Source organism: Apaloderma vittatum, unplaced genomic scaffold (genome assembly GCF_000703405.1).
Source record: "Apaloderma vittatum isolate BGI_N311 unplaced genomic scaffold, ASM70340v1 scaffold9280, whole genome shotgun sequence".
Taxonomy (NCBI): Eukaryota; Metazoa; Chordata; class Aves; order Trogoniformes; family Trogonidae; genus Apaloderma; species Apaloderma vittatum.
The window spans coordinates 1-27,237 of record NW_009692857.1 but is presented as its reverse complement, the minus strand read 5'-3'; the positions used below and the strand labels follow the sequence as shown (position 1 = coordinate 27,237).

The 27,237-nt window shown below is 37.2% G+C and overlaps 1 protein-coding gene across 1 annotated transcript in view; it reads right to left on the bottom strand.

The window, feature by feature from the left end:
* SLC30A9 (solute carrier family 30 (zinc transporter), member 9) overlaps positions 1 to 25,996 on the bottom strand; it is a 34,996-nt gene extending 9,000 nt beyond the window's left edge. The window contains exons 1-14 of the mRNA XM_009871352.1: positions 25,684 to 25,996; positions 20,719 to 20,781; positions 16,764 to 16,863; positions 15,333 to 15,425; positions 14,866 to 14,948; positions 13,653 to 13,711; positions 12,810 to 12,877; positions 9,049 to 9,151; positions 6,199 to 6,254; positions 4,799 to 4,934; positions 4,334 to 4,373; positions 3,828 to 3,899; positions 3,273 to 3,380; positions 1,875 to 2,040 (exon numbers count right to left, since the gene is read on the bottom strand). Of these exons, the coding sequence (XP_009869654.1) occupies positions 1,875 to 2,040; positions 3,273 to 3,380; positions 3,828 to 3,899; positions 4,334 to 4,373; positions 4,799 to 4,934; positions 6,199 to 6,254; positions 9,049 to 9,151; positions 12,810 to 12,877; positions 13,653 to 13,711; positions 14,866 to 14,948; positions 15,333 to 15,425; positions 16,764 to 16,863; positions 20,719 to 20,781; positions 25,684 to 25,996 (1,460 nt within the window). The remainder of the gene's footprint in view (positions 1 to 1,874; positions 2,041 to 3,272; positions 3,381 to 3,827; positions 3,900 to 4,333; positions 4,374 to 4,798; positions 4,935 to 6,198; positions 6,255 to 9,048; positions 9,152 to 12,809; positions 12,878 to 13,652; positions 13,712 to 14,865; positions 14,949 to 15,332; positions 15,426 to 16,763; positions 16,864 to 20,718; positions 20,782 to 25,683) is intronic.
* Between the last annotated feature and the right edge of the window lie 1,241 nt (positions 25,997 to 27,237).

The following is a 27,237-nucleotide window of genomic DNA, read 5'->3' as shown; positions in this document are numbered from 1 at the left end:
TGACAAGCTGAAATAAAAAGAGCAAATATTAGTCACAGCTTTAAAGGCAGACTAGAACTCAGGAGCTTTTTCTTTTACATTTGGTATCAGTAGGAAAAACATAAGAGTAGGACATACTGCTATACAACTCTACTTAAGAGGAGAGTCTGAATGTTCAAGAAAATGCTGAAACTCCTAGAAGCCCAAAGCTCTGTTGATACATATGTACAAGCAGCCTTTTAAAGAAATACTTGATGCTGAAAGACTTCCTCATTTCATAGGGAAAAGCTGAAAACAATCAAACAAAAAACTAACCAAAGTATAAATTAAAAAAAAAAGTAGCTTTTTCCTAAAATTATGTCTAGTTAGAAGCAAGGGTACTATACATTTACATCTCAGAGAAATCTGGGATCTTATCAGAGGATGTAAATTAACCAAGCTTAAGATACTAAGCTTGTTAGAAGAAAAACTTAGTTGAAGACAAAGTGTGCACTAAAAGAAATCAAAGTGGATCACGTAATGAATTTAAGAGATCACTCAAGACAAAGCACATACAGAAGGTCTTGCAAACAGTGTTATGAGAAGTACCTAAACATGTTTCACCTTCTAACCTTAAGAGATACATGCAGCTTCTTACCAAGTTTTCACTTTTTTTTTTTATTCTTTGTGCTTTTTAAAAATTACATCTTGTTTTAAAAAAATGTCCAGAGCAAGGAGGAGATGAACTAAATCTTCTCTGTTGAGAAGTCATAGGAATCTATAAAAAGAAATATAACATAAAATGGTGCTTGGGATAGGAGAAATTTTATGACTCCAGCTTAAGACAAGCAAAAGCCATCAGTGCACGTTGGAAAAAAGAACCACAGAGGTTGTGAACAAATAACCATGTGAACTCACCTACTCTAACAGAGCACTGCTGACACATGCTCCACCATTCAGAGTAATCCAGGGCCACCACAAATACTTTAACAGAGTATAGTTACCAACATGTGAATACTCTAACACAATTCTTTTCCAAAATATGAAACTTGTTTAGCTTCTGGAACAAAGGACATGTCATTCAGATCTGCTGCAACTGAGAGGATGCAGCACTTCATTTCTTTCAAGTATTCTGGTGTTAACTAACAGGCTTGTGTTTTTTTCCCTCCCAGAGTTCAGTAATGATTACAAATAAAAAAAAAGCACTAAAATATTCCACCCAATTTACATAGAAACACATTCCTGAATAGAGATTACAAAAATAAAAAGGGTTTTGCTTCTAAATCAAGGTTAATAGGGTTAAAGCTAAAGCAGTTTCTTAAAAAGCATTTAAACAAGTTTTAAGAATTACAACAAGCTATAAGCTTATTTCACTACAAATTGCAGATTTACAAAGAAAGAGAAATTAGCTTTGAGTTCATTCTGCATGCACTTAATATGCAGTATCTATTACATCACACTACTACTCCAATGCTTCACTGCCAACTGCTGGAGAATTCCAGACACTGAATAATAACAGTAACAGAATTTAAATACTTCAGTGTTAATAAACTATAAAAGCAACACTATGGTACCATTTAGGTGCAGGTCATGCATTTGAAAATAGCTTTAGGTTTGTGACACCTTTCTCCTTAAGTCATTGTCAACTCCTGTAATTATATTTAGAACATATTTGCAATTTTATTTCAGCTGTGGAACATCTGAGAGGTATGAGTATTCACTTACTGGAACTTTCAGCATGGAAATAGAAGTTAATAATAATTAAGATTCTAAAATATCAGTACAGAAAGATCCACCCTAAAAATAATCAATCTCAATAGTTCAAGCACTTTAAATATGAGAAGTCTATTTTCTCCAAATTTGTTTTTTTTGCTTTTTATTGTTCTCAGCAGAGATTGAGCTACTAAAATCCTTACCTTACCACAGGATCACTCTCCAGTAACTCAGTGAGTCGCTGCAGTTGTTCAGGTTGAATGGATCGTCCCAGCAGGGCTTCAGTGTTAGTGTAGATAAGAAATGCTGACACAGTTCCTAACAAAGTTCCAACACCTAGAGACCCCACACTGTCATAATACGGGTTTCCTAAACAAGACATTGTAAATTAGTTTCACAGAACATTTCTAAAACATAACAGATAATTCAGATTTCACACCGAAATGACTACATAGTTTAGGGGTCTTGTGAAGTTTCGTTGGTTTCTGCTTTTTGGTCGATTTTTTTTTTGTTTGGGTTTTTTTAATACACTGGCAATTCTTTCATACCAAGGAGCAAGGTGAAGCTTGAAGAAAGCAAGTTATCTTCAAGTCTCAAGTCCCTTCTGTTCCTCAGCCACTCCTGCCTCCTGCAGGACTAATAAATAAGTAAATACTTGCCAGCTATCTGGGTTTCTGTGTATAGATTTACCTTTATACATACAAAATTATATACACCTGAACACAGGCAGTAGCACAGAAGTCTGTGTTCTATCACTAACTCAAATATTCGCAAGTATTAGCCATTTCTGGAATACAGTACTTACAATTTTAAGAGCATACTCATTGATATTCAGATTTGTAGAAACCACAGTGTATTTTTAAGTTTATGAAGGAAATTGGAGATGGAATAAAAAATTGTCTTCTATGTAAACCATGAAATTTGCAATTAACTCATTAGAAGCCACAAAGAAACAAAATTACTGTTATTTCCTCTTTTCAGCAACAGAAAAGCCAGAGCCAATACTTAAAAAAAGAAAAAAGTTTTCTCAAGAGGGAAGATTAACTGTGCAGCAAAGATAGACTTTGAATCAGTTGCCATATAAAACATCCTACCTGTGTGACTTAGGTTTGCTGCGCTGTTCACGAGCAGCTACTTTCATCTCAAGATACCACTAGTACCACTACATATCCAAAGGAAGGAAAGAACTGCTTCCATAAACCCTGTCCACATGCACATGGGAGCTGCACACTGATGAGTAAGGAAACTCAAATTACATAATCCCACCATGGCACAAAGTGATTTACGTAACTGACTAAAATAAATGTATTTTGAGAAAAAACTACCTTCGTTTCTACAACAAAATAGCTCCAAAGGAAGTTAGATTCATCTGTGTGTACTCTTTCAAGCTTAACCCACAACATTTTAAGTATTTTCAACTCAAGCTACTAGAAATCAGATCAGAGAGCAGTATACACCTCTAGAAGCTTACACAGTACAAGTATTAGAAAAAGAGTAGAGAGGTATTTAAGTCGACCAATATAAACTAAATGTCTGGCGTTCACATCGTGCACAGGAGGAAATTCACACCCTGCTTGCCTCAGTTTGAGGCAGAAGTTTACCTGTTAAAGAAGTCAGACCCATACAGGTAGCAGCTACGGCCACACTCAGAACTGCTGCAGCATCCTCCAGTAACACCACATTTGTACTAGGATCGCGACTCTGCACAACTGTGTATCCAACAAAAGAAAATCACATTGCTCTGCAAAGCTCATCTTTACTACATTATGCACAGTACTTAAACTATACTGAACACCAGCAACTTAAAAGAAAAATTTCTGTAAACGTATAGACATAAACAGGATTTTGCATATGCACACACTTCTGAAACAGAAAAAGCCCTATGCCAATTATGGAGGTTTCTCCAAAATGTATGAAAACTTTAAAGAGGCATTTATCCTAAAAAAAAATGCAAGTAGTTTAGCAGAAATATCTAAGTATCAACAGGTTTTCACCTAATTTGGAGAATGTATTTGTTACTGGAATAGTAAACTGATCAATAATAGAGAGGAAAGCGAAAGGGAAAACAGACAAAATTGTTCCTATCATTATGCAAATACCGACAAACAGATTCTGTTTTAAATAACCACATACCTTATTGCTACAATGACACATACCATATTGATAAAACGACAGACCCTTGGCTCGAGCACTCCTGCGAATTTCATTTATAGCAACTAGAAGGGTAGCTGAAACAACACCAAAGCAGTTGCTGAAAATGGTTAGAGGCAAAACCACTCATTCCCGTTTTGAAAAGAGGGAGCTTTATATCACAGCAACAGATCATCAAGAAAGCTCCGATTATTGATACTCTGCATAATGACAAAGCAGTTACCTTCCTTTCTACATGTGTCTCCCATACACAGCAGAACAGCTACAGAACAGCTATAGTCACTGACAGCTTAATACCCAAAAGGCCTTCTGTGTATACTTTCCAAATCATGTCTGTTTGTTTGTTTACAGCACCAGTACTTGCAACAGAGCTCAAAAACTCTACTGTGTAAGTAAGGACCAATTATTACTGTAATTATTCACATCGTACATGTTTGCGAAGCCTAGCCATGAATGGAACACTTAAAAGATTAGAAATACTTAAATAGAAATATTTTTTGAAACTGCATACCTCCTTCAGATACCAGTGACCCTGCTAAAATGCAGTACGCCTGTATGGAAAAAGAAAAAAAGAAAAAAAAAGAAGAGTCTCAACTATTCTGTTATATACATATTTGTAGAGTTTTCTTCACCGCAGACTCCCCAAATGCAATATTCCACAACTTCATTACCCACTGTGCTGTGTAGCTGTCCCTACACAGAAGGCAACCAAGAGTATCTGAATTATGCAACTTATTGCAAAACCAGAAAGGAGGACCTCCTGAGAGGTGTGAAGGGAAGATGCAGGGTTTAAAAAACAGGTCTTTTTGCTGTAAGATGAGCTACAGCTGACATAATTTTTTTTTTTCTTAAAGCACACTCTCATTAAGGATGGTCTGTTAATTGTGTTGGGTTTCAAACTGACTCAGGAAGTGGATTTCAGACTGTGCCATTAAGTCACCAGTGTTAGATACAATATCAAACACGATTAGCTTACCCAGAGAAGAGATTCTATAGGATGAGGGTGGAGTAAACCTATGATCCCATGATACCAAGAAAGTCCTGCACCCATCATGAAAATGCCCACCCCGCTAATGAGGGAGGCAATATAGCGCATGTTTGTGAAACCATACCTAGATAAAAACAAATAAAGTGATTTTAGGAAAATAAAATTCTCCATCTCTGCAAACATATCTATGAGTTTTTCCCATTAATTTTTACATGTCTTAAATTACCATCATATGATTGGATATCTATTTAAGACAAAGCTGCTAAATCCAACCTAATCCAAGGATAAAAAAAAAAGCCACCTGGAAAAAGATATCTAGTACATACAAAGATATCAAGCATAGATATTCTTCTAATTAGTTTTTAAGCAAGATATTTTAAAAGCTGTATTAGCTCTTGTGCAGAAACTGAGGATTTTACTACTCAAAAAAAAATCACCCCACATTCATGTCACTTTTACTTTTTATTGTAATTTTTCTTCTAAATGAAAACTCCAGCCTTATAGGGAGCCAGTCTAAGGGAACAGTATTTGTGACGTCTTTAAGTAGTTTCAGCTAACTGCAGCCATTCAACATATGCAGCTTACAAGAGTAGTGAGAAGAGCTAAAGTAATATTTAAAGTGTACCTTTCTTCCTTTTTTTGCTATTAACTGCTAGTACAAACAGCACATTTCTTCAGCAACATTTAAAAACTAATAGTACAAAAAGGCTATATTGAGGAAGATGGGACAAGTGAGGGGGCAGAGAGATATAACAAATATTGAGACAAATTTAAGATTCAGCTATTTTTCAAATTACCTAATGAAGAAAATCTTAATTAATTCTATAAATCAGACAGAATTTGAACTAGTGCTTACAGTATGATCAACTTGCCCAAACATGTAAATTATAAAGCAGGTCAACAACAAGAAAGTATCACAGAGGGTCTGGCTTCTAAATTTCATGCAATTTTAAGAACTCCTTATGATACAAGCAGCTGCCTTGCAGAAAAGCACTTTGTTGAAAATAGAAAGAAGACAGTATTTTTTATTTTTAAGAAATTTTGTCATGCGTATGAACCATGTTCAAAACCAAAGTAAATCTATCCATTGGAAGAAATAGAAGAGCCCAGAATATCTTAAAGAAATAATGTCAATTAAAATAATATACAACAAAAAGCATATCACACACACAAAAAAATCATTAAATATAACATGCATTATGCCACTGAAGCTATAACTCCTGCTGCTTGGAAGAAACCCCTTTTCTTATCTATTGTAAAATGAAAAACAACCCATTTAAGAAATGACACAAACCAGCATATTTGAAAGAACAAGGTGACACACAAACAAGAGCTGATCTTACTCCCATGTATAATTATCAAAATCATTATTTACTCAAAAAGCTTACGGATGACTAGGGTCAGGCGTCCTTGCAGATTGACTGATGCCCAAAGCTAGCAATGCCTATTTAGGACAAAAGGAAAAAACTTTTATTAAAAAAAATAAAGTGAAACAAACTTAGAAATATTCTATACCAAACTAATTTGAAAAACAAAGTCAGATTTGTTGCTCTGCCTGTTCATTATTGCAACAATTCATTACTGATCATTACTGCTATTTTATTAGAGTTGGAATATAATTCTCAAAATCTGTGACCTAAATCTACAGCCCTCAAAAAATCCTTAATTATAGATATATAATATATAGGTAAGTATATAGTGTGTGTGTGTATATGTACACATACACACTGTTAATTATAATTTTAGAGTTGCAACTGAAAGTGAACATTACATGTCATCACAAATGTTGATGCTCTGCTTCAACGTGAAGGAATGAAGTTCTTCAGGGAACAAGGCTATTTAAATAAAACCCTCTTGAAGACAAATTATACATAGACTATGGTGATAGCACACTACATTTAAAGCAATTTTACACGGCAGCTTCTTTCAGTAGTGAACTTTGTATTCTCCAAACAAAAAAAAAATATTTTTAAGAAAGAAATCAAACCTCTTGCTTTCTAAATGGCCTATTTGGGATATATTTAATTTGGCACATATTAAACTACTGATGCAGTAAATCGTAAGTTCAGACCTCCATTTTGCAAAGCTCATGCTTTTAAGACTATGAATTATTGAAACATAATAACAAATACTAAAATTTAGATACTTCATTCTTTGCAGCAGCAAGGTGATTTGAGGCAACAAGGTTTCTCCTGTGTTTTTTCTCAAACATCCCCATTTCTAGTGGAACATTTCACTTTTGACACTTCAAAACCATACTCTTCCAGGTATGAGTGACAGATACTACCATTATCAAACTTGGTTCACCTGCAAATTGACACACTTGGTCAAAAGAAAATGACAGGCTTTACTTAAAGCTGTCTCCCCAGAAATTTCTTTTTAAGTACCACCTCTTGTCTTCACTGTACTGCTGGAGCAGCTGAAAGGTTGCGTAAAACCAGTTACAGAAAGATAGCAAGCAAAATGTGAACCCTCAGTCCTTCCGGACAGAGAAACATACCAGGTACAACTGAGGCAAAAGGGTAGCCAAAATTATATTAAAATGCTTTTTAAGATATGAAGCCTGCTCTAAGGTTCCACATATTCTGCAAATTTGGAGGGGCACAGGACTGTTGCATTTTGAGTCACAAGTTGTCCAAGGACCTGTCATCCTATTACAGTAGCTGACAGGAAAAGTATTTCAAGTTAACATTTAACCAAAATAAGAAAGAAGTATACTTTGTACATCATCTCAGTTTCATGTCCCACTTACCATCCCTGAAGTAGCTGCGTGTAGCTCTGCTTACCACAACTCCTCTCTTTCAACCCATTTCTAAAAAAAGCTTGAGCATCTACATTCTAACTTGTCTCATTCCTACACTGATACAAATAAAACCCGGAAGGGCAGGGAACAAGGCAGAGAAGAATGAGCCCGTAACTCAAATTCGCAAATTTTTTTTCTGACATCACTTCCTAAAGATAAGACTGGTCACATTGTGCACATGTATTGTGACAAAATTAATCCTGTCCTGGGATTTGTTTCCTAAACTCTGCATATTTGACTAATATCATAAGCCATTTAACTTTTTCTGGTGCACTTTCATCTTGATATGATAGGGAGAATAAAATGTAACTGAAGAACAGAAGAATCAATTACATGAGAAAACCATAGTTTAGAAAAGAAGTAATTGGGGCAGGCAAACTGAAATAATAAAATACTGTTTGTAATACATCTACATTAACAGAAACATCACTGCAAACACCAAAGAGATTTTATTTAAAATTGCAGGTGACTCTTCCTAGATTCCTTCTGCATTTAAGGCTTCTAGACTAAGTCACTTATTTTACTGGTAGCTTATAAATGCTCTCTATCAATTTACTGGCATCAGTATAAGAAAAAAAAAATCCACATAAACCTGTAAAATCACTAGTTGATAGCACTAGTTTTGGCAAGTAAATTTGCAACAGGGTAACAACAGCTTTACACTAAGGTTCGAGTTAGAGAACAGCAGAAAGAGCTTTTGGCTTAGCAATATTTCTAAGTAATGTGAATTTCTGACAAAACCTGCCTTTGTCTACTTACAGTTTAATAAAAACTGTGTATAACAATAACATTACTTTGTGAGATTCACTTTTGTCTCTAGGAAGCTAGAAAATATACATCTGTATGATAGACACAGAAAAGAGTACATCTTCCCACTGCATGCACACAGAGCTTGTCACACTCTGGGCAGGCTTTGTAATCTGAATGACTGAAATCAGAAAGCATTTAATAATAAATTAAAACACAAAAGCATTCTCTCACAGATTAAACTGTTTATTTAAAAAACACGTTTGAGTGTTTTGCCTCAACATTATTTAAATGGTCATTAGACTATAAGTATCTGCTTTTTTCCTCCTAGGAAAAAATTAATTCTAGGAAGCAGGTAAACCATATAAAATAGCACAGCAATGACCACAGGTATTGAAAAGGAAGAACACTGTAAATACACCCACAGAAGAATCTGAGAGTCATTTTTAATAAGATTTTCATTTAATAAACATGAAATTTCTAGGCTTTTCTACAATGCTGATGTGGAAAAAAACCAAAGTATTCTGCTATGCACTCTAGTCGTCCTAAGTACAGTATGGGCAAACTAAGGAACACTTTTGGATTGAACTATTACTTTCAAATGTAATAGAACTACTATCAGTATTCATCTTTATTCCTGAAAAATTATTAGAAGTGCTAACTTATGTAGAATGGAAAAAATACTCACCTGGTTACATGTGTCTGCTAAAGAATGTATGGCTTCTGAAAACATACTTGCAGAACCCGTGTAAACCCAAGCAAGTAGCTTAAAGAAAAAATTCAACCCATTTCTGAAAACAAAGAGAAAAAATAAGCTAAAGAACAGCAGAACATTCGGTCCTTAATATTTTCAGCAAAACTGCAAGTGCTGTTTAACCTGCCAGCAAGTGGTGAAACTGAGTATCAGTTTAATCATTAGAGATGGGTACAGGCAGATAAGGCAGAGTTTCTGCAGGGTTGCTGTCAGAGAGTCCTTTCAACTAAACTCACTACGTCAAGATACACACTCTATTTTTGAAAAATCATTCAGGACCGCTCAGAAGTTAAGAAGTTAACAAGCTATGCTTCCTGAAAGCCACCCTGCCTACCAGTGAGAGAATACAAGTCTTAACCATTTCCTTTTCTCTTTCTTTAACCCTTTGTCTCCTATACATCCCCTCCTAATACTGGAGTGCAAGTTCTCCAATCTCATCAAACAAAAGGCAGCAAGATAGTAAGACAAGGCTGTCATCAGGTTATGCTTTAAAAATTATCTACAGAGCCTTTCCTTTAAGATGTCCAGCATGACTTGTCAAGTCTTTTTTAGGTTACAAGCTCAATGGAGTAAGCACTGTGTTATGTTGTACAGAGAAAGGTAACTATGAGCACTAAAATCCACACCTACATTCTCACTTCAAACATGACCAAAATCAGTAGGCTGTTACAATCATCTTGCAAAGCAAATCGGACTAGAAGAGTGTAACAATCTCTTCTACTTTTTTTTTACTATACCTGAGTTTAGCTTGCTGGCAATTTTTTAAAGTATTCAAATCAAAATAACTGTTAAAAATAAGTATTAGCAGCATCTTCTAGCTGCATTTTTGAACAACCACATGCCAAGAAACTACATTTAACTTACAGGAAGCACAAGTCCAGCCATACACCAAACTATTTAGTTGATTATAAACATTTATTTCCAAGGTCATCCTTAAAGGATTTCTGTGAGAGTACACTCACTTCTTCAAGCAAGAGGTAGTAGTTTTATACACTTCCTTCCATCCAAAGACCTAAACATGCTTTATAATTTTTAATTTAGTCTCATTATTCATGAGATGCTGAAGCATCACCATAATTTATAGGTGGGAAGAAAATAAAACAACAAAAAACCCATGAGTTAGTGGATAACCCAAGACAAAAGGGAGGATGCTGTAGCGTTAAACTGTAATTTAAACTCCCCCATTTTATTTACAAGTTCTCCTGATTCACAGCACAGTGCATCTCTAGCACAGAAAGAAAACAAAATAAATTACAGTGGGATTCATGAGCACTGTTTCTTGACTTTTGTATTGCTCTTCACAATGTTTCATTTATGGAGTTGGCAGCTTATCTGATGACACAAACTGTGGGACCCTCACCTGCTCAGAAGACACATAGGCACTGAGCTGGTATTTTATTTCATCCCCACAAATTCTGACTTATGGCGGGGGTTTGACATCCTAGAAATCTAAAAAGAATCCACACTAAGATCTTCAAACATCAGGCCCAGTAAAATCAATCTGTTAATGATGTCCAGTAAGTTGGAGACATAGGACCGAAAGATAGAGAGTGCTACACAGAAAATAACTACAAAATACATAGTTTTTTCCTAAAAAAAAAAAAAATAGAAAAAAAACCAAGAAAATCAGTAGGCAGGATTTTACTGCAAGTAAAATATGTATTACTTTAAAAGACAAATTCACCACTGCATTTGAAAATAATAAGCCCTAGGAAAGTCTAAATTCTGTTGAAGAAATACTGCAAAGTTTTTAAATAGCAGAGGAAAAATAATCCAAAACTAGTAGATTCTGAGTAGGCAGCTAAAATACTTTGAATCAGTCTGAAACAAAGTTATTTTTTACATCAGTGACCACCAATTCAAGATGTACTTTACTGCACAGAAATGAACCAACTGATTTAGCTACCTCATTTCTATCTGCATGGTCCTGAAAGAGGAGGAAATCTTAATAAAACTTACATCAAAGCTAGACAAAGTCTGAAAAAGTTTTATTCTAATGTTTCGGACATCGAAATAAAAAAAAAACTCTATTCTCTCACTCATTAAACCTAGTACTATACAGTATTTTTTAGTAAATCTCTCTTCTGCACCTAGAAAATAAGCAGCTTCATTCTACATAAATATTCGCAACTGTATTCGAAAGACACATATGAGGCAGACATTCACCAACAAAACCGGGAAAAGAAAGTGTTTAAACTTATACACGTCTGCCTTGCAGTCAGAGGTCTTGTCAATTTTAGTGTAAACGCTGAATTTAATTGGTAATTTTAAGATATACTGATACATGAACATCACCCTTTCTTTGAAAAAAAAAAAAATACACAAACACAAAAGTAGACCAAAATCAACTATTCAAATCACAGTTCCCAACTTAAAAATTTAAATGACCATTACTACTCGTTCACGCCTACCAAATCATTCCAACTCAAGAAGTTAGAACACATGGGCCTTTCTTGATCCATACCCAGAAGCCATTTAAAATCACGCTGATGCCAAAAAAGATCAGGGCCACAAACAAAGGAGCACTGACGGTGACCTTGATTTAAACTTCCAAAAAGTCATCAGATATTTGAGGCCCACAAGATCTTTTAACTTCAAAAAAGACTCCACAAAAAGATGATTGAGCAATACAACAGACTACAGGAAACTTCTGCTGGCCTGGCAGGCAGGCATTCATCTACAGAAGTATCTGATCATCCAAAAGGTATTTATGAAGTGAAGTTTGCTTTCTCTAGATCATGGTAAGAAAGTGAAGGAGAAGGAAGCAACCAAACAACAAAACTACATCCCTTCTTTCTTCCTTTCCCAGCTCTGCCACTAGAAACATCCATTCTAGCAGTTCTTATATGATTTTAACTTCGAAAGCTCTGAACAGTTACAAGTACAGCACTCAAATAGAGAGGTTTTCAGACAAATAAGCTTGGTGGCGTTTTCTCTCAAGCAAGAAGCAGGTTTGTAGGAAAATTCAGTTTCCTGCTCAAAATGTTGTTCCCTGTGCCAAAAAAAGCATATTCCCTACATTTCTATTTTGCTCACTTATATCGATAGTGTCCTAGCAAATAAATACCTGCCATAAATTCTAATTTATTTTAAAATTTCACTGGCTTTATGGCAACTAAATTTTAGCCATCATCTCCCAAAAGAAACTTAACGTGCTTCTATGTATTTCATGCCAGAATGCCTGTGTTCATTTGCTTTAAATCAGGATCACAAGTTCAGTTTCACTTCATTCAAACTTGTAAGATATGTGAAAGTCAAAAACCTCCTAATATACCCTCTTTTCAGTTACAGGGGGAAAGAGCTGAAGAACAGCAGAAAAAGAAAACTGAATTATTTTTTGCTGGCTATACAGAAAAGCTTCCTCCCAAGAAGCAGCTAGAAAAAAGACAACTTTAAATGCCTGCTTGCCCACGTCCTTCAAAACTTTACTTTTTACCTTTGCAGACTTTCAAGTCTGATCAACTTGATTGCTCTCCTCTGAGCAGAGATACATTCTATCCCTGTTCTCTGTATATTGAATAAATTTACCTAAATGCTCTCCCATCAGTAATGAATAACTTCAGTTATAGAGATACAGATATCTTAAGCTTGAATACATGGACTGTTCTCATTTTCAGCATAATAAAAACAAATTTATACATGCATAAACAAAACATTTGATTTTTTAAACAAAACATTTGATTTTTTAAACTTACATGCAAATAGCTACCATTACCACCTTCCCTGGTCCCTTGAAAAACATTGCTGCTGCACTGGAGCGTGGCTACACAAAGAAATAAGAGATTATTAAAATAAAATAACCAAATCTTGACCTCATGAAGGACCTATGATACAAGTTACTTAATAAAAACTTGACATTGCCCTGTATTGCAAAAGTGAAGCTACAGTTCTTGAAGCCATTTACTACTGAATGCTCACCCAAACACATTTCTAGAAATTGATGGTTGTAAAAAAAAACCAACAAAAAAAAAGATAAACAACCAACAAAGCCTCCAGCAGAGGCCACTGTATTCATAAACACAGGAGGCAGCTGTGCAGCAGAAAGATAAAGAAATGACCCCACTGCACCTGGACCTAGGTCTGCTTCTGCAATGAGGAGGGGCCAGTAGAGCTTAGAGCAAAGTGCCAAGGTTTTGGTTTGGTTTTGTTTTTTTTTTTTCCCCCTGCTTAAGAAACCTATTTCATTTCTTTAACATGTTTATAGGTTACAGATGTAATCACAAATACAGCTGCAATTTTATTAATAAGAAGGCAACTGACATAAAAAAAACAACAAAAACAAAACCCAAAGCACCCCAACACCAAACCAAAACACCTTACTGGTAAGTTCCACTGCCACAGTACAAACCCACTTAAACCAGCATCATCACACTGCATTACAATCAGAGATACATCCCATACACTACAGTCCAAATAAATCTTCCAATAATATTTTGTTAGTTAAGTTTATGCAACTGTTTCACAACTTCTTCCTTCAAAAGGTGTCATAGCATATCTCGTGGCATTTTTCCAGCCAAAATCTTGACAATATCTCTTACCTTAGTATTTCCAAAGAACTCCCTGTATTCCCTCAACAGCCTTTGGTTTCTAAATAGATCTGCAATACAAAATAGTTAACATGAATGCATAACGGTAACCAGTAGTTTCAGAAATCAAATTGAAGTCTAATTTTTTAATACAGCAGCCAATTTCTAGTAAGAGCTATGTGGTCTATCTTTCTTTGTTAAAAACTCCTGTCTCCGTACTACAAATCAAACACATTTTGATATATACTGGTGCAAAATGCCAAATACAATCTCTTACCATCCTATACATTGCTGCTGTTTATACCAAAAAAGGACGATACACAGAGGGAAAAACTCAAAACACTGCACCAAACCTAAGTGTTCTGCTGCCCGCCTTCAATCCCCTAATCACAAAGAAGGGGAAAGATGTTTCAAATCAAACCTCTAGTTGAGGGTTAGGGCTGGGCCAGCCACTGAATACTGACAGATGCTCTCTGACTCCTCTCCCTGCCCAAAACAAGAAGGGAAATGGAAAAAGGCAGAGAGACTCACGGATTGGAAAAGAAAATTAAAACATCTTTAACGAAACAATAATAGAAATAATAAAGAAATATAGTGAACTATACACAAATATATACAAATCCAATATTGAATCTGACACCCCATCTCCCCCCTGCCTCTGATGCTGCAGCGCAGGTGGCACCGGGGAAGCCCCAGGCTCAGCGGCAGAGGGGAGCCAGACACAGGAGCTAGGTCTGGAAACTCACAATCAGAATCAAAGGCAGAATGGACAGAGTCCTCCTTGCACATCAGCCACTGAAGAAGATTGCTCAACATTGTAATCACTCAATTTTATACTGAATATGATATATATAGAATGGAATACTCTTGTTGATCATCTGTCCTGTTTGTTCCTCACTGGAGGTGCAACATTTTACTTCCTTGTGACCCCTTTTACTTCCCAGTACGCCCAGTGTGTTACACAGGATCCAGAAGTGACCTTGGTCACTACAGGAGCAAATATCAGGAAGAGCCTTTGTGCGTACCAATCCCTGGCAGCAACTGTAAACATCAGGTGTTATCACTTCTAGTAGCAGACACTGTCTGCAAGAATATGCAGTGAGCTTCAGAAATCGCAGTCTCTTAAAAAAAACTTTGCTGAAAAGTAAAATCACCCAACAGAATTGGTTCAGGTTTAGCTCAACCCAGGACAGCATCTGAAGTTATTTGAAAACTCTATACTCACTTTCTCTGTATTTGATCTCTGCCTCTTTACGTCGTTTTCTCTCTCTTGCAAGAGCCTCTGGACTACCCCAAACTTCAAGAGACCTGCAGAGAGCAGAAGTAACTTAAAAATGGTTTAAGTTTGACTACATTACAAATGATTTTCCTAAAAGCAGAACATCACATTATTCTTTCTGATAAGAAGCCACACAGACTACTTTACAGAAGAAAAAAAACTGGGCAAGAAAGGGCTGAGAACAAGGATTTAATCTTCAGGTACATGAAACATACCCTCCAATTTTACACACATCTTGTCATTATTATAATAATGAAACTATAAAATGGGTTCGGACAGAAAACTGAAAACATTGTTGCCCTTTCATATTGTAAATCCAACCTCTAAAGGTGGTTTTTTCCTCCCCTCACTCTCTCTTTCATATAATCCATTTTATATGATCCAAATATTTTCCTTCATAAAAATGTTCTTACTTAGCCTCTACATCCGATCTCAGGTACACAGTGAAAGTCTCGGTGTCATCATGGGGGCTTCGTCGTTTAATTTTCCTCAGCTGATCTAAATCACTAAGGAAAGTGAACAAACCGTTTAGTGTGAGAAAAAGTCCATATTCTGATTTTACTTGTGTGTCTGGGCGATCTTCTACAATTTTGATATTATTAATTTGCAGTATGACAACCTGAAGTTGTTTACTTGAGTCAAACAGAACAGACACGCAACACGAAACAAGTGATCTCTAGGATGCTACTGAAAACCACTGTTTTCCACGCTCAGAAGTCCCAATCTTGTCCTCACACTATGAAATACCATACATGGAAGACAAAGTAGTAAAACACTGAATAATAAAACACAATGTATGATCTGCATGTAATTGCTGGTGTGCTCAAGTGCTAAACAAAAGGGTTGATGGTTTAACATCTCTAAATGGAAATCATTAAGTCATGTGGCCTAAAAAGTTAAGAAATTTAACCTGAAAACCTAAACACCCAGCACTAGGTCCAAAGGTTGGAGCCAACAAAGCTACTTGCCGGAACAAATAAATTCCTGTGCTGAGCTACACATTAAGGCATCTACACTAAGAAGTATCAGGGATTCATTTTATTTTTTTTTAATGCAATAGAACATTTTTAGCCCAACCAATTATGTAGCCCTTTTTTCTTTCCCCTCTCCCCCCACCCCTTTTGGTCAATCCAGCAAAACTTCAGCTATTTCCTTCTCCGCACAACAAGCCAATTATGATAAAAATATGGCAGAGGACTAAGTATAATTTGTCACTGGATTTTCAGCAAAGACCAAGCGTGATGACATACGCTACATGTAAAAACTAGGAGGATCAGCAATAGCTTAAATTATGAACAAAACTTCTAAGCCCTTAGATTTAATATGGGTCATACACACAACACACACAAAATCTGACAGACATCTTAACGACAGTGACACTCAGGTAAACCTGCTGGCAGGCGTGGCACATCCTAAAAGGCAGTAAACACGAATCAGGTAACAATAATTAGGTTGCAATGAACCAGATTATGTTCTAATCCAAATTACAGACCTCCTAACATCAAGTTCCCACTGATTTTTAAGAAGTTCACATCACGATCCTAAAATGCTGAAATGAGTTATTTGCCATTCCTCGCTATAAGGTGGACTCACCCCAGCTAGATTTATGGTCATAAAAATAAATTACTTTAAGAAGCAAATACAGAAACATGAAAACTAGGTGCAAATTCCTAATCCACTGTAACACTAGGCAAACAAGGACTAGCTTCTGCCACTTATGATTATGTATACCACAGAAGCATTTTAAAAAGTTGCTATGTAAAATCACTCTACAGTCATAATTAGTTTTGAAGCACACATAAACAAATATTTGCAACTTAAATTTCAACTCAAAGCCATCATACCTGGACTTAAGACAGAACTCATTTATCGCTCTGACTCCAGTGATGAAGTTATTCTTTGTGTATTTTGGTCCATATTCTCTTTTTTTAAGGACTGCTTTCACTTAAAAACAGAAATAGACACGTAAGTTACATCACTCATGCAGAAACTTCAGAAGGTCATTCAATCTAGTGTCATCATCATGATACCTCTAAGCAGCCATGTGAAGGACAACACTTGTCAGTGAGACAAAGACAGCGAAGAGAAAGGAATGTTCCTTGTTGCAGAAATAAGTAAGCGTAGAATGATTTACCTCTAAAAATGCTGCTTGCTAAGCTGTAGTTCAGGGCTCTCAAACATCCCACACACTTAACTGTCACCATCAGTACTTCAGTACTGTCACCATCAGTACTTCTCCAACTCTGATGTCAGACACAGTGTTTGGCAATTAAGACAGCATTCAAATACTGCAATCTGGAAACCCTTGCTCTAGCAACTTAAATGGCAACGCAGAGTTCCACGTCTTGTTTTCAAACACTTAAGCAATTCCAACTTTTGCATGTAAGATTTTTGACCTCTGCAGACTATACCAAGAACTGAGACAGACTGTATATGTACTTCCCTCAACTTTTAGTTCCAAAATTAGCAGACTCAATATTGGCATTTGTAACAAGTTAAAATACACATTCTTTATTTATAATGCTTTGTATATCTAGAAGATGTACTCATTGGATTTTCACGCACAAGGGAGAGAATACCACAAGTATTCTGAAAAAGGAAAAATGGAATTTTAAATTTATACCAGTATTTTCTGCTTGCTTGTAAGTGTATAACTTCATCTTATTTTCTAATGTAAGTCACTATACACTCACATCCATTAAAAATGTTACGCTTATTGGAAGAACACTTATAATTGCTGAAGGAAATAACATTAAAGAAAACAATTGAAAACAAAAATCTCAAATTTTGCAGGCAGGAAGACTTATGAACACACATGAACTTTCTGCGTATCACAGGATTGATACCATTTCTCAAGTTAGTCCAGAATGTCTCCTTAAGTTACAAGTTATTTATAAATAAGACACTACATTTAAAGACTTGGAGAAAAATATTCCCAGAGTTCTACATTGTCTTACTTCTGTGTTTTGAAAGCCCAAAGGCAAAACATATCATTTGACACTCAACAACGCACTAACGCTACAGGTATCAATATTTACTATAATAATCTGGTTTCTGTCATCCAGTTTGAACTTAAAACAATTTTTACGTACTTGAGTAGTCACATTTGTCCCACAATGCTCCTGAGCGAAGCTGACAAAAAAGTTCGAGATCTCCTAAGACAGTCCATCATTTAGTAAGGTTAGAAGAGGAAACATTTCTAAACAAGAATGGTTTCCAACTTTTCTTATTTAAAGCAGATATATATCCAAAATGTATTAACCTTAGTAAAATACAATATGTGAATTTATCAAACACAAATTCATCTTTCAGAAACCCCAGTAAATTTCACTAGAAGAAAATATTATAATCAATTATACATTGCAGAATATCTCAACAACTCTACCCCGAGTTCAAATAGCTGCATAAAAGTGGGAATAAATACCAAGAAAAAAAAAAATCAGTGTTATTTTCAGGGGAAGGATGAAGCCCAAATAAAAGATTATGTAAAAAAACACTTTAAATAGCACAAATTTTGAAGATTAGCAATCTTATGTTATTGTCTTATAAATACCTGGAGCAGTAAGTTTCTAGGCCACAAAAACATCCGAATGCTAGAATTCCGCTTTCTAGACATTATCAAGATCTTTAACATAAACAGTCCTGCTTGTACATCTATTAATTTACAGAGGCAAAACTCTCTTCTCACCAGTATCTATTTCAACAATTATTTGTCTACCTAAATTCTCCTACTTTTTATGTTCCTACAAGCATATACTAAGTGACAACAGACTCAGAGAAATGGGCATAAATGATGTAGACAAAAATATATAGAGAATACAGAGAGACACACTGATTTCACCTTGTTACTAACAAGCATGTTTCTTGTAAATTTGGAGAAAGATAGAAGGGGATTTTGATACAGTCTATAGCATGCTGAGTCACTTTGACTCCAGAGATTCTCTCTTTTCTGAGAGAGTTTAAAGACAAATGGCAATTTCTATTTTGATAAAGTTCTTTCACTATTTTTTGGGAGTGATCAAAACCACTGAAGTTTTTAAGAGCATAATTTTCACAGTAACAGAAACTATCCGAGTGAAAATGATAGATTAATCAATTAATGATAGATTAACACCTCAAAAGAAAGTTATGCTCTTATTTTTATCCACTTATGTTTTTAAAGAGTCTAACTAAAGACAAAAAGCACATATTTACTTGTATTGGGTTTTTGTGGCCAGGTTTTGGTAGCGGGGGCGGCTACAGGGGTGGCTTGTGTGAGAGTCTACTAGAAGCTTCTCCTAGATCTGACAGAGCCAATGCCAGCTGGCTCCAAAAACAGACCCATGGCTGGTGGTGACACTGTAGGGCTTCTGTGATATATATTTTAAAAGGGGAGGGGGAACTGTGCAACAGCAACCAGGAGAGAATATGAGTGAAAAATAACTCTGCAGACACTAAGGTCAGTGAAGGAGGAGGGGCAGGAGGTGCTCCAGGTGCCACAGCAGATCCCTGACAGCCAGTGGTGAAGACCCTGGTGAGGCAGGCTGTCCTCCTGTGGCCTGTGGAGGTTGACAGTGGTGCAGATGTCCAGCTGCAGCCCAGAGGACCACATGCTGGAGCGGGTGGATCTCTGAAGGAGGCTGTGACCCCATCGGAACCCTGCGCTGGAACAGGCTCCTCACAGGACCCGTGGAGAGAGAAGACTATAGTGGAGCAGGTTTGCTGGCAGGATCTGTGACCCTGCAAGGCAATCCATGCTGGAGCCATCTGTTCTTGAAGGACTGCACCCCATGAAAGGGACCCATGCTGCAGCAGTTCATGAAGAACTGCAGTCCATGGGAAGGACTCACATTGGAGAAGTTTGTGGAGGACTGTCTCCCATGAGAGGGACCCCATGTCAGGGCAGGGAAGAGTGTGAGGAGTCCTGCCCCTGAGGAGGAAGGAGCAGCAGAGACAACATGTGATGAACTGACCACAAGCCCCATTCCCCACCTCTCTGCACCGCCGGGGTAGAAAAAACAGGAAGTGAAGTTGAGCCTGGGAAGAAGGGAGGGTTGGGGGAAGGTGTTTCTACGATGTGGTTGTATTTCTCATTACTCTACCCTGAGTTGATTGGTAATAAACAAAACTAATTTTCCACAAGCCAAATCTGTTTTGCCCATGACGGTAATTGCTGAGTGATCGCCCTGTGCTTATCTTGACCCACAAGCCTTTCATTACATTTTTTCTCTCCCTCAGTTTAGTGGAGGAGGGAAGCAACAGAGCAGCTTTGGTGGGCATCTGGCATCCAGCCAGGGTCAACCCACCACAGTATTACAGGCACAAATGGGAACATTACAGGACTCAGATTAGGCAGTTCATGTGGTCAAAATATATTTAGAACCAACACTGATTAGATTAACTCAGCAATAAGAAGGAACGGAGGAAGACTTAGAAGAAGTAACAGGGGAAGATAAGTATTCAGCTTAGCCACATTAAGTCTGAGACGGTGAACGGACATGCCTAGAAACATGCAAGGAGGACAGACTGTGATAACAGATGAGAAAACAAATTAGTCTTTTCCTGACAAACTCATTAGCTTAAATTAAACAATTAAAAGCAGACACAGAAGAGTAATTTGAAGAAATGGTGCTATATTTGATTTTTCAGGAGTCTTTTTCAAGCAACTGGGTACCAAAAAAAGCTGACATACAAGTGCGTTTTAAAATGTTACTCGCATAACTTGTTACGCGATCGAAGAGGAACCAGTTTCCTTACACATATCTTTTTTGACTACTAGCAGACAGCAGTAAAGTTTAAATGCAGAATGTATTTCTTTACCTTTTACTTGGATCGGCTCTTTAAGTAAAGGCTGCTTTTGGCCTGCATTGGTCGTATCTTGTCCTGTAAAATAAAAATAAGGCTCACTGTAAATATGGAAGTACCTACTTTCTTTTTAGGAAAGAGCTTGCTTGACATGAAATGAGAATAGATCTTAATATTGCCTTCCATCCTGACAAATGAAAAACATCTTTGCCAGATTTGCAACATTTAAAGACAGACATTATAAAAATAATACCAAAATAAGACATTTAATACAGCACTGATTAATAAACTCCTAGCAGCTTGAAGAAGAGCACTGACTTGCAACATACTTCAGAAAGTATACTGAATTTTTTAAAAAAATATTTTAATAGCCTAATTCTAGTTTGGGTCAAGTTTTACATAAAATTTTACACCAGTAAATATAATGAATTCTATAAAGTTTATAGCTTCTGATCACTGGAGTTTCACGGAGCTTTCAGGCTGTAAGTCAATTTTATGGGACTGAAGCTTTTTCATTTACAAAAAGCTAGTTCCTTGTGCTGCGTTTGTGTGCCCAGGTTTCAGTAGCAGGAGGGCTGTAGGGGCGGCTTCTGCAAGAAGCTGCTGAAAGTTTCCCCAAGGTCTGACAGAGCCAATGCGAGCTGGCTCCGAAGACAGACCGAGCCCATCAGCGACAGCACCTCTGGGACAACATATTTAAGAAGGGAGAAAAGTTAGTACGTAATCCCAGAGAGAGAGCAAAGTGAGAATATGTGAAACAATCCTGAAGAAGCCAAGGTCAGTGAAGAAGGAGAGGGCGCTTTTTTTTAAGATTGGGTTTCATTTCTCATTGTCCTTCTCTAATGTGATTGGTAATATATTCAATTATTTCCCCAAGTCACATCTGCTTTGCCTGTGACGATAAATATGGAGTGATCTCCCTGTCCTTATCTAGACCCATGAGCCTTTTGTTTTATTTCCTCTCCCCTGTCCACCTAAGAAGAGGAAGTGAAAGAGCAACTTTGAGGGTCACCTTGTCTCCAGCCAGGGTCAAACCTTAAAATACAGAAAATTTAAGCTAAAATCCACAACTCTTGTGTCACAAGCCGCAGGTAGAACGAAAACAAATATTTTAGCTATTTTTGAAATTTGAGGACACGACTCAATGAAAAGGTAATAAAATTTATAGTACTGTTAAGTGAATCTTAATACTTAGAAAATAATATATTCCAGTCACTTCAGTGAGATTTCTACTTGGAAATCAGAAGTACTACTTGAAAATACAAGCAAATATTGTGTCCTTATCTCACACATCTCAACAAAGCTTTCAGAAGAAAAATCTTATTATTTTAATACGTCAAGCCAACATATCCACTCTTTTGTGTCTGAACACTGTAATTGGAGGTTTGCCACACATCCACGGTCATTAACAAAATTAAAACTGACCTTACTGAAAGTAATACATATAGACAAAAATAATAAGATTTTTCAAGTGGGTTTGTGGTATTTAATGAGATACTCCTAGCTTGACATGCTACTCAAATTACTCAAAAGTCAGATAGTCTTTACATTCAGACTACATAGCTATCTTTCAATCAGGCAGTTAAGTTACTGCCCTAACAGCAAGTGAAGACTAAGGCTAACAAGAATTCACATATGCTTTCTTGCAGAAAATAACATTTATAGAGGTATGAAACTGATCTTGTTACACAATAAACAAAGCTGGAGCATAAATAACTAGGATGCCTAAAACATTCATCCCCAGTAGTTGTTACTTTACTTGAAAACAAAAGCAAAAAAACCCTTTGCTGTTCCTTTCCTTCCTTTTCTTACCTGTTTCAAAACACCAGGCACCTGATCTATCAGTATTCATGACAAAACACTTAAGCTAAGATTGCTTAGCAAAAACTGAATAATAGCTTACTTACAGAAACTGTGTGCAACCATTAAAGTCATTAAAAGAAACATCACCAACACTAACAGAAGTTGTGTCATAAGATTTCAGAGGAGCAAAAAAGGCACAAAAATATCAAGATTTATACCTATGCACAGAGATCTATGCACAGCAAGTACCCTTTTAAAGTCTGCTAGCTTGGCCTAGCAACTGGAAACACAGCACACCAGTGATAAGACAAAAAAAACACAGAATACTTTAACTCATAATTACTGTCTTTCAGACAAGCAGAGGTTGATATGATAGAACTTTCAAGTTATTACATTAATACTTTCAGTATCATCATCATCACCACGGCTAGGCTTCGCGAACGAAGATATGAGAAGGGCTCTACCCACACTTGCTACAAGCGCGCTGATGGCTAAAAAGGCCGATGCGGGATAGGCAAGTCCGGTTGCAAAAGGCACAGCGGAAAGTCTCCTTAGGCAGTATTGGCGAGGCACGGTTCTTTCTGCCTTGTCTTTTCCCTCAAGACTAATTCTATGTGTGTTCTCAAAGGAAGCAGCAGCGTTATGGATGGTGAGTCTCCACATCTCCCAATTGGAGGCCAGAGTGGATCACTGACAGTAGTCAATACGGCCAAAACTGAGGCCACATTAACAGGAAAAGCACTTCTCAATTTACTGATAAAGAGAGGTCCCAAAGAGATCCATTATTTGCTACATATCTAAAGTTACTGGAAAAGCAAGATAATCTTTACAAGTAACATATTACCTTTTCAGAATTCTATCAAAATATTATGGCTTTTAAATAAACACTAGTAATATGTCTGTAATGCATAAGAACATTCTAACCAATAAGCCCCAAAAAACAAGCCCTATATGAAACATGCGTATAACAACACACATTCCAAAATGAACTTTGAAGAGATTGCTCCTTTATGCACAATGTCTCTAGGCTGCAGTTCCATGTACACTTGCATATGTCAGTCCCCACTCTGGACAACAGGTAAGCCTCGTGGTGCCGTTCTGCTCAAGGCTCACTGGGACCCAAGGCTGCGCTGCCACAAAGGGCAGCATTTTAGATCCAGTGAGCAGGATCAGCTCCCTGATCCATCGTGCCTCTACCCTAGCTTTGCGGAAGAAGCAAGCAATTAACTTTTCACTAAACTGGCCTAAACATCATTAATGTCAGCACAAGAGAGAGAATAATCAGACAGGGTGGGAGAAGGCAGGAACACACCTTCTGATGACAGTCAACAATTTTATACACTTAAGGCAATCATGAAAGCAGTAGTGCCAGACTACTTTCACATGTCTGATTTTTAACACAAGCAACAACTGTAGCAGATTCTACAGTCTTTCACTGCATTCAGATACACATTCTTCTGCAAGAATCTTGCCCTCTAGGAACCATCTTCAGTTTGAGACTTTCCAAGAAACATAAATCATTAAATGGTTTGGGCTGAAAGGGATCTTAAAGACTATCTAGTTCCAACCTCTCTGTCATCAGCAGGGACACCTCCCACTACTCCAGGTCACTCAGAGCCCTGTACAACCGGGCCTTCAACACTGCCGGGAAAGGGGCAGCCACAACTTCTCTGGGCAACAGTCCCTCCCCCGCTTTCCTCTAGGCCCCCTTTAAATACTGGAAGGTCACTATAAGGTCTCCCTGGAGCCTTCTCTTCTCCAGGCTGAACAATCCTAACTCTCTCAGCCTGTCCTCATAGGAGAGGTGCTCAATCCGTCTGATTATCTTTGTGGCCCTCCTCTGGAGCCACTAGAGCAGGTCCAGGCCTTTCTCACATTGGTGGGCCCCAGAGCTGAACTCAATACTGCAGGTGGGGTCTCATGTCTATAGAGAGGCAGAATAACCTCCCTCGACTTGCTGGCCATGCTTCTTTTGAATGGTCTTAAGTATTAATCTCTCCTAAAATCCAATCACAGACTTAAAAACAGTATCTAACTGCTACCCTTAAAACAATATGTAGGATCCACTTTTGTACTTCCAAACATCAGAAAAGTAATACTCCTAGCTGGCTATAGTTACTAGCTTTTAAAGACTGCTGCAAACCTCAGGAACTTACAAGTTACTACAGAAAGAACAAATACCTGCTAACTTGACAATGAAGAGAAGAAAATTTTCTTTAGATTATTGAGTTTTAGGCAAAAGCACAAAGAAAGCGAACCTTCATTTTAGAAAGCATTTGTTCTCTCTTAGGCACAGTAGTTTTCCAAACATGCACCTGTGCAGTTCAACACTTAATAAGCAGAAAAAAATAGAGGATGCAATGATGGAGCAAGGACAAGACCACCCTGAATTTCACAAGCACCTAAACAGGACAAGACTGACAACCAAACTGAACAGCAAGGAGGGTCAGGTTATGCCCATTATGTCAAGTGTTTATTGTGAATGCTGCAGTTCTGACAACTGTCAGATTAGAAAGCTCTAGCAGATGATAGAGCTCAGCCTTCTTTACCAGTTGTCTATAGCCCGACCTGAAGAGGTCACAGTGCTCAGTATTCACATTCAATCTCTATCAGTAGTTATCATCATCATAGAATGGCCTAGGCTGGAAGGGACCTTAGAGATCATCTAGTTCAACCTTCCTGTCATGGGCAGGGACGCCACCTCTCCACTAGACCAGGCAACACATGGGGACCGAGCGGGAATCGAACCCGCAACCTCGGTATTGTCATTGCTGTCAGCACCGCGCTCAAACCACTGAGCTAACCGGCCCCCCAGTTCTTTTCACACAACAAACCTGAAACACTACAAAAAAGAATTCAAGTAAGCAAGCAAGTAATATATTCTGTTTCTTATCCCTTAAGTTACCTAGTCCCTTCTGACATCCACATTTTATCACCACCAGTTTAAATTTCATTACTCTAAACTTATACCCTTTAAATAATGGAATAACAAAGAAATAAATTTCAGCATTCCTCCCTGCTTATGCATTTGAAATTTATACATAGATGCCCAGAGACAACAAATACTAAGAATTTTGCAATCACAATATTACACAATTTTAAAAAAACAAGTTATCTATTATTAAATACATAGTTATTGCGTTTATAGAAATACTATTTTTTTTCGCTTAGTACTACCTGTTCCAGCTTTACGCAGGGTTTCTTCAGACGTTGCTCCATTTGTGTCTTCTGATCCAAGATCTTTTTTCTGACCATTTGAGGTATAAACTCTCACTTGACTCATCAACTGCACTGGCAGGCGATTGCATGACAGAATGTAAGACAGACTCCCACTTTTCGTTGAAGCTTGCCATCCTAACAGGGGAAGGGGAAAAAAAAAAAGAGTTTTCAGGCAACCATTCTGGAAGGAAAAAGAAGGAAAAGTGGACCAGCTACACCAGCATAATTTAGGGAAAGTTCTTAAGTACTGATCTGTGCTTATTTTACCCATGTTTAGGAATGTGAAAATGGGAGTACAAAGCATGCTTTCACTGCCTCCCTTCAAACAATAACTTTTAAACTGCATTCTAATGTTAGTGTTTTTCCCCATACAATCCAGTACACACATTTTCCAAAGACCTCTCTAGATTATCTTAACAGGTAAAAAAAAAAACAAAGCTATTTGATAAGACTAGCTTACTGATATATTAAGTCCCATCCTAGTTATACTGCCTAAACATCTTTAAAAAACAAGTACCAATAAAAGAACAAATAGAGACCACTACAAAACTATTAGCCAGTGTTGCCATTTCACTCACTCTGTGTACCCGCTGTATAAACCACAGCTTAACAACTAAGGAAAACTGAACTGTGTGCATTATGCGTTAAGAGCAACTTGCTACAGAAATTAAGTAGAAAAGCACACAACACTGTATAAAACATTTTATATAGAAGAATCTTAAATATTGCCGCATTTACAACACACAAATTACAAAATAAATACATAAAAAGTCCACTGAAAAATCACCCTGGGCAAGCAATCTTCAGCTGGAGAAGACTAGCCAAAGCAGAGCTGTACGCAATACAGGCCAACCTGTATTAGCAACCAGTTTTCTTCTAGGCAGTATAAACCCTTCTGTAAGGACGGTGCGTAACTCCTCCAACCAGAAATGCAACTGGCAAACTGGCTGCTTTGGGAAGCGCTCATTAAAAGAATTAATAATTTATATACATATTAATTTATAAAAACGTTTATTCCATGAAAGTCCCAACAGCTTTCCTTTTAGTCCTCTGCAGCACTGGGGCATCTGCACATGCACCAATTCGAACCTTACAGAAGAACAATTTCACCAAAAAATGTCAGATAAGCTCTTACTGACTATTAATTGTTGCTAATGTGACTAAGGCTCAGAAAAATCAACTCAACACAGCTCAAGTGAACTTACTGATTACAACCTACGAATCAGTACAATAAATATATGGCACAACAGGAGCAGTGTTGTCTCCTGAGCTTTGGAGCAGCTGAGAAAGGGAAACCTAATCAGTATGTTTAGAGGACGTTTATCCTACTAATCCATACGCAAGAAGCCATTAAAGAAAAAGAGCATTTGCTGCAATTCGACTACAAGAGATTACACCCAGAGTGACAAAACTGCTTGAGAACCGAAACTTTACCAGACCCGTGGCCTAAAGGAGATGCCAGCGCTCACCCCTCTGCCCAGCACACACCCTGCAAGACTGCGCTTCGCTTTA